The 8,460-nt window shown below is 35.0% G+C and overlaps 1 protein-coding gene across 1 annotated transcript; it reads right to left on the bottom strand.

The window, feature by feature from the left end:
* Positions 1-3,869: 3,869 nt before the first annotated feature.
* Positions 3,870-4,808, bottom strand: LOC123947083 (olfactory receptor 6C2-like). The gene has a single exon (XM_046013057.1). It carries the CDS (start codon positions 4,806-4,808, stop codon positions 3,870-3,872), a length of 939 nt encoding a protein of 312 aa, XP_045869013.1.
* Positions 4,809-8,460: the final 3,652 nt, after the last annotated feature.

Here is an 8,460-nt window from a genome sequence, read left to right as displayed (position 1 = left end):
ACCTCATTCAACCTGTATATACTGAGGATGGTATCTATTCTTAAACACACACACACACACACACACACACACACACAGGCTATTTTCTCCCAGCTGTTAATTATTTGCATTATTAAGAACAGTGTCATGAAATTGACATTGACATTAAGATACAGAGATTAAAGGGGCACCTGGGTGGCTCAGTGGGTTAAGCCTCTGCTTTGGGCTCAGGTCATGATCTCAGGGTCCTGGGATCGAGCCCCACATTGGGCTCTCTGCTCAGCAGGGAGCCTGCTTCCCCCTCTCTCTCTGCCTCCCTCTCTGCCTACTTGTGATCTCTCTCTCTCTCTCAAATAAATAAATAAAATCTTTTAAAAAAAAAAGATACAGAGATTAAAAACAGACTTCACATTAAAATGTAAATGACTATTAGAGAGCAAGATCACCCCTGGTAAAATGTCAGCAAACAAATCTCTCAATGGAGATAAAATTTACACATTTTATGCATAGTTTTTGTTAATTTTTAATTTTTATTTTTTACATAGTTCTTGCTTAAAATGAGGGTGAGATTGTGGCAGAGGATGCTTAAGAGTGTCCTCCCAAATTCCATGATGATCTTCATTCTAGATTATCTTTGTTGTATTGATACATAAAAACAGGTTGTCAGTGACTGTCATATATTTGTCACTCATACTGAAAAGTCACACTTCATGAATGGTTGTCAAAACATTTCATAAATTATTAAAATAACACATTATATCCATTATTTTGTTTTAGACACTTTCCCCAGAGAAAACATCATTCTAGAGTTCAAGGAAGAAAAAAAAAAGCCAAAAAAAATACTTTTCTGATAGTCATGATCTCAGATGTTTAGTGAACCCTAAAGTTGCAAAGGGTGAAAAAAGTCATCCAGGAATGTCTTATCATGGATATAGGTGGGTGGGCTCTGATTGCTCATTCTGTGAATACAGACTTACACAGACAGCTTAGCAATTGCAGTTTTCACTAAGTGATCTACCATCTACATAAGATGAAGAGTTTTTCAGCAGGAAGCTTGCCTCCTTGTGAGCCCAGGAAAAATGTTCTTTACCTTGTTAACTACAGAGCTTATACTAGTTTAAGTGGGTAGGTAAGGATCTCTGTTTCTGTAAAAATTGATACTCTGATATTTCTAGCACAGGAAAATATTTCTGAATTGGTAAAATTGATCCAATTTTCATTTAAGTGAAATAAACACATATGTCCTTGGTGGTTATGTCCTAAACATTACTAATGAATCTCTTATGTAAGACTTGGAAATACAGAGTGGAACAGAGCTGGGGAAAATATCCTGAGACACAGATATATAAATAGCCTTAACATCAGAAAAGGCCAGGTATGCAAAAATAAATACCATTAGGCAAAATGCAACTTTTTTTCTTTTATTTAAACATCATTTTAAGTATTTATAAGGACAATTTTTCTAATGTATTAATCTTGTAAAATTAATTTAATCAATTAATTAATTTAATTAATGCTTAGTGTAAGCATAGCTATCCAGATAATAAAAAAGAAAAAATACCTTACGAAAAGGCAAAATGATTACTATTGATAGTTTTCAGAAATACCTCCCAGATTTTTATTATTCTTCTGTTTTCATATTTCATGGGCCTATTTCTATTTTTATTATTAATTGATTATTTTTTGTATATAGGTGTTTTTTTCCTGATTTATTAGGTATAATTGGCAAATAAAATCAAATATAATGATTTAATAATGATTTAATACACCTATACATTGTGAGATAATACCAAAATCAAGTGAATTAACACATCCATCACCTTATATGCATGTAATTTTTAATTTTGTGGTGAGAATGCTTAAGATTTCCCAGCCAATTTCAAGTGTATAATATGGTATTATTAATTATTATCCACATTGTAGTTAGAGCCTCACAATTCATTCATCCTCTTCAGGATAATTATTTTGAATTCTATTTCACATAACTCATAGATTTCCATTTCTTTGTTCTCAGTACTGGAAAGTTATTGTGCTTCCCTGATGGTGTCCTATGGGTTTACCTTCTCATGTTTCTACTGGTTTTGCACTAATGTCTACAAATTTGAGGCAACAGTTGCCTCTTGCAGTTTTTTTCAAACTGGCTTTGGTGGGAAAAGACTTGAGTTTCCAAATGAGTGTGATGGTGTCCACTAGGTGGGGGGCAGTGTTTCCACGTCTAGGGAGGGAGCAGTAGTGCCCCAGTGGGCTGGGCACAGAACAGTGCAGTCTGGTCATAGTTGCATTTTAGGCCCCAGGGTTGGAGTGCAGAGTGGTGACAGCCTGGCCTTAGTTGTGTTGGTTCAAAGTTGTGACCAAGGACCCAGGGTGAAGGGTATATGGTAGCAGAAAGGAAGACATGACCTGTTGAAGTCCCCTTAAAAGGGATTAACTAATGACAGATCGTCAGAGAAACATACTTTCAAAGAATAAGTGAATAAAGATCAATTATTAAGATGTCACTGAAGAACTGCTAGTGAAATGTCAATTGTAATGTGTGAAAAAGCCACTTTAGCTCAACATGCACATCTTATAATGCTCATTCAGATTTATTCAATTTATTTTAGCTTGTAAGAGTTCCAAATGTAGTGAGGATTGTGATTTAGAATGGCAAACCTTTGTACAGGGGACTAAATTTAAGCTTAGGGAATGTGCAAGAGATTGAAGGACTACGTCTATGTGCACAGTCCCTTGTACAGTATATGGAATATATTCCTTCTGATACAGTTACATACTTTACTCTTACCAATGTACACAAAGGGTCAAGAAAAACACAATATTATATAGACATATTATACTCCATAATGTTGTCCATGCAATGGACTCCTTGAAAATTGGAAAGGACAGTTAAACACTAGTTATTATAAAAAAAAGTGGTTGACAAAATTTAAATAAAAATAAAATTTTATTTAAATAATTGTCTCCTCACAGTGAAAATGAGAGGAGGTAAATGGGCACTTAACTGGAAAGGTTTATAGGACCAGGAGATGTGAAAGAGGGGTGGGTAGTATTATAACTTAACAACTTTGTACGTATTTTTTGTATATATTATTTTTAGTACTATTTTCCTCATATGGTTGTTCTGGGCTAGATTTGAATTTATAGGTGTCTGAGGAGGATGATGCCAATAGTCAAGATATAATATTCATACCATTAAATTCAACAGTACACACTTCTAGCGATTTTTTAGTAGAGGTCATAATTTCATCCATTTAGCTAAAATAGAAGTATCTATGAACGTGGTTCCCTTAACTAAGTGACAGGGATAGTTCTGTAATACTTTACCTATCCAATCTGGTAACAACTGAGTTGAGGTGGGGCAAGGAAGAAGCTTTATCAAGTTTCCTATGACTGCCTATCTTTGGATGAAGACTATATCTGAGATGGAAAATCGGCTTCATTCATCACCAATGTGAAACTTGCAAAATCATTAAAACTGGACTCTGGCTGGTAGGTGGGGAAAAAAAGGGTTGGTGAATCACATATTAGGTATTTTATAGGCCAGGTTTAAAAATGGTGCACATCACTTCCATAGTCATTCTATTAACTATAACAGAGGCTACATAGTCACACCTGACAGTGTAGAAATATGGCAAAAAAAAATGTTGTCTACTGTGTTTCCAGGGATAACATCCAACATGTTCGGCAAACATCAATTTCTGTCAGACGCTAAGAGCAAATAAGCACAGAGTTTAGTTTTAGCGGAGAGTAAAAAAGTGGAATAGTGCTCACAGTAAGCTGTTTAAAAAGAAAGTGAGAGTGTCTGTACGACTGGAGAATAAATGATAGAGATGAACTGTTTTAGAAGCCTCTTTGTCCTTCCTTTCAGCTGGATTCATAGACTCATTTCTCCTTTACATCTTTGAGAGGAATGCAATTTTTTTAATTGAGTCATGGAAAGCTTGCTTCACTTGCTTGTTTCTCAGTGTGTAAATAAAGGGATTCAACATTGGTGAGAGAGAAGTAATAAGAAGTGAAATCCCTTTATTAATAGCTACCTCATCCTTGGCTGAAGGTTTGACATAAATGAAGATGCAGCTGCCATAAGTAATGGAAACAACAATCATGTGGGAAGAGCAAGTGGAAAAGGCCTTTTTCCTTTGCTGGGCAGAGGGAAACCTTAGAATGGTCCCAATGATATAAATGTAGGAAAGAACTATACACATGAGGGTGATGATGAAGGTCAACACAGCACAGACGATAACCATCTGTTCTATCAACCATGTGTCTGAGCAAGAGATCTTCAGGAGAGGAGATGCATCACAACAAAAATGATCAATGATGTTTGAATCACAGAATTCCAGGCCCAAACCTAGACTAATTGGTGGGAGGATGATGATGAGTGCTGCTACCCAACAGAAGAAGATGAAGTTCTTGCAGACTCTATTGCTCATGATGGTCAGGTAATGCAGGGGTTTGCAGATGGCTACATAGCGGTCATAGGACATGGTGGCCAGGAGAAAAAAATCGGTTACTGCAAAGAGGTCTGTAAACAACAGTTGACTGACACAAGCATTATAGGTAATGGACTTGTCCCCAGATGATATGCTATATAAGAATCTGGGGACACAGGCAGTTGTGAATGAAATTTCTAAGAAGGAGAAATTTTGGAGGAAAAAATACATTGGTGTTTTAAGGTGGGAATCAATCAGAGTGAGGGTGATGATGGTTAAGTTTCCAGATATACTCAGCATGTAAGAAAGAAACAGAAAGATAAAGAGCAAAATTTTCAGTAGAGGGTCCTCTGTCAGTCCCAGCAAGATGAAAGTTGGTAGTGCTGTTTGGTTTCTCATCCTTCACTACTGTTTTTTGCCCAATCTGCATGAAACAATAAAGAAGACTATATGAAGAACTCCAAAGTCCTGGCCAGTGTCTAACTTTAACAGAAGTAAATCTGAGAATGATTCCTATACAACTGGTTAGTTGAGAAGTAAGCACATAACACATGACGATGTTTGAATACCTCTTGGCGTCACACAAACTGACTATACACATTTGAATCAAGTATTTATTTTCTGCTGCTGCTTCTAATAAATCTACAACTTAGCTATACTTGGTGTCACTTCAACATATCATCTTATAAACATCATTGAAAAAAAATCCTCCCTCCATAAATTGCTTTTGAATCAACGATTCTGCCCTCCCCATAGAGATAATTTTAAGAAAAACGAACAATGGTCTTTGGCAAGATAATCCCAGTATTAAAGTTTACATGTGTGTTACTTGTTAGACAATGAGTACGTACTGCATAGTTTACCTTGTGTCAGCTTATTTAGACCGTCTTCTTGGAAGTGTGTTTATGACATTTTTATTGGAAAAAAGACATTTTTGGGGCTATATTTTCTTAAAGATTCATTTGAATGTTTTAACAGTCCAATTTTTTCTTCAGGTTTTCACCATAGAAATTTTACTTCAAAGGTACACATTTAACATTGTAATATTTACCTTTGGCTGTATTTTCTTTCTACTTTCAGAATAGAATAGCTATGGGATATCCTGGGATATTCTTGTGCTAAGGATTTCTTCCCAGGTTGCAAGCTGAAGTCTGGGATTGTAATGTCTCATTCAGTAGTTTCTTCTAGATTTCTTTAATAGTAAAAGTCCTAACATACTCTAAATGCTGCTGTTTTGTATTATCTAGATCTTGAGAACTTTTCCCCCTTTTTTCATGTCAAAGGATTCTCCTTAAGAGCAGATTCTTGATATTAAATTTCTGAACTGAATTTCCATTGTTTCTTTCTAAACACATTTGAGAACGACATATCGCTCCTTGGATGTATTGCATAGCAATGTGCTGGATTCAGAATTTGTTACAAAGAAGGAAGGGAATGTTAGAAGTATGTTTATAGAGTTGAAGAGCCATATCCCTGGTTGTTTTTGTTTGTTTTTGGCTAGCCATGTTTCAGTTTGAAACACCAACAACCACCTTATTACAAATGGCATTTAGCAATATTAGGTTTAAGAGGTTTTAGTCATTTCTTAATTATATTTACGCACATTTTTGCTTAAATTTCACTTACATGGCAAATGTCTCCTCTGTCCTAGTAACCATTTGTACATCGACTCATCTGAGTATTGCAACATTTAAACTACTCTAGCCAAGGTCACCACTAGCCTCCCGTTTGTTTCACTCATTAAACAAAATTCAGTTCTCACTTAACTCAAACTCTGTGGCATATGAGACTCTAAACTGCTAATTTAAAAAACTCTTTACAGCTTTATTCCCACTATTTCACATTTCCTTGAACTTCTTCCTACTGCTTTGTCTATTCTTTTTCATTCTCTTTCATGGTTTTTCTTTTTCTAATCCCTGTGGTTGTTTATTCATCTGAAATCTCTTCTCTAGAAAATCTTTTCTTTCACTCTCTCTTATAAATGAGGTGATTCTTATAAGTAAGGTGATTTCAAATAGGCTGATAATCCCCAAATTTATATTGGCAGGGAAAAATGGATCTTTAGAGGGTTCTGATTTCAACATTCAGCTTATTCTGGACGTCTAGATCTGACTTAGAGGGTTTGAGTTTACACTTTCCCTTTTTCCTTTTGGAGTGGCTTTGAGCAAGCTTCTTAATGTTTAAAATTCAGGTAAAATAATGTTTACATCTTAGGGTTATACTGAGAAATTTAGATAATATAGATAAGATATATACAGCTGCATTTGGAATATGGTAAACACTCATTATTATTAACTACACTTAGTATCCTTATTTTGTTATCTTATTCTTATTGAGAGTCCTGTAGATGTGCATATTTCAAGATTTAAATATGCCTCTCAAATTTGTATATCCTTTCTTGTCAATCTTAAGTTTCACATAAGGACATTCTTTATTGTTCCTTTTTCTTTTCTCCCATTTTCTGTTTAACACTTGGTCTTGCCATTTTGGTTCTCTTCTTAATTTGTTTCTTTTACTCTCTCACTCAAAATAATAATTTTACACTGGGTGTCTTTATCTCATAGCTAAAATATTGCAAAAGTGTATTAACATACACTTTAACATATGTCTTTGCTTCTCCCTCCAATATTTTAAAAATCAATGATTTCAGAATCATTTTTTAAAAACCCAGATATGATTAATTCTTCCTTATGTTTTGTGAAAAATGTTTCTGAACTGTTATAAACTGACATTCATCCCATACTAGATGTTTCCTTAAAACTCTTGATCCAGGGGCGCCTGGGTGGCTCAGTGGATTGGGCTGCTGCCTTTGGCTCAGGTCATGATCTTAGGGTCCTGGGATCAAGCCCCGCATTGGGCTCTCTGCTCCGCAGGGAGCCTGCTTCCCCTCTCTCTCTGCCTGCCTCTCTGCCTACTTGTGATCTCTCTCTCTGTCAAATAAATAAATAAAATCTTTAAAAAAAAAAAACTCTTGATCCATCTCTCAGTTACATAAAAGTTAATTCATTTTGGCTTTACATAATTGAGAAGAATAGAAAAAGGAATATATTTATGGATTTTGAGTTTCAAATGCATCAAGCATTTAGATTAATGGAATATTTTCAGGCAATACATATTTCTTTCAGAGTAGTGACTAAGGACAAGTCTTTTCATTTTTAGAGACTTTATGAAATTTGTCTAGCAGGGGATAAGAAAGTTGGGGGATAGTTAGAGAATTTAATGGTTCTGAATGAGATCTCTATGTTTGGGGCCCTTTGCTATCTTCCAGTGATACAGAGCCGAATAACAGAAGGAAAGAACTTGAGATACACTTCAGCAGTTTTGTTTTGTTTTTTTTTTTTTTTTTCTTGTAGAGATCTAAGGACGAAAATAATAGGAAGTAACTAGTTGCTCTTTGAACACAAGCTAAAAGGGCTTTAGAAAGCCACATAGTTTTTCCATTTTCAAGACTGGTATAGAATTAGAAGAAGGTTGTTCTCGTGCCTAATGGTGACAAGGAAACTAAAATGGAACACTTGATACTTCACATATTTTCCTGTATTGCAATTTGCTGCAGAAATACCAAAAGTGTCTGAAAGCTTATACAGAGAACCACTAGACCATAAGAGTAATATAGGAAGGGAAACAAGAGGTCGATCCCAAAGTAGTAGAGACAAAATAGGTATTTGAGGACCTGAAAAGATGATCATATTTTGGTAATGCCAGCTCTGATGGATGCTGATATTTCTTTAACTCTTAATATCAGAAGTGTGCAAATGTACCAGAATTAAGGTGAAGTTGTGTTGAGGGTGGCAATAGATATACGGTAATGACTCATGAAAATGTGATAGATAGATGATGGAATTAGTTAGAGAGGGAAGACACTGATACTAAGTTGAATTAAAAAATAAACTTTTATGTATTGTTTTCAGAGTTTGTAAATGGAATTTTTGTAACCCAAACAGTAGTTTTAATCCTTTTCATCACTCCCTTTTGCCTTCATTATAAAATTTAAGTTTCTTAGTGAGCATATGGAGAGCTTTCTAATATTTCCAGTATTAATTCATATAGT

The sequence above is a fragment of the Meles meles genome, chromosome 7 (genome assembly GCF_922984935.1).
Source record: "Meles meles chromosome 7, mMelMel3.1 paternal haplotype, whole genome shotgun sequence".
Taxonomy (NCBI): Eukaryota; Metazoa; Chordata; class Mammalia; order Carnivora; family Mustelidae; genus Meles; species Meles meles.
Note: the sequence above shows the minus strand (reverse complement) of the source record. Positions and strands in the feature narration are given on the sequence as shown.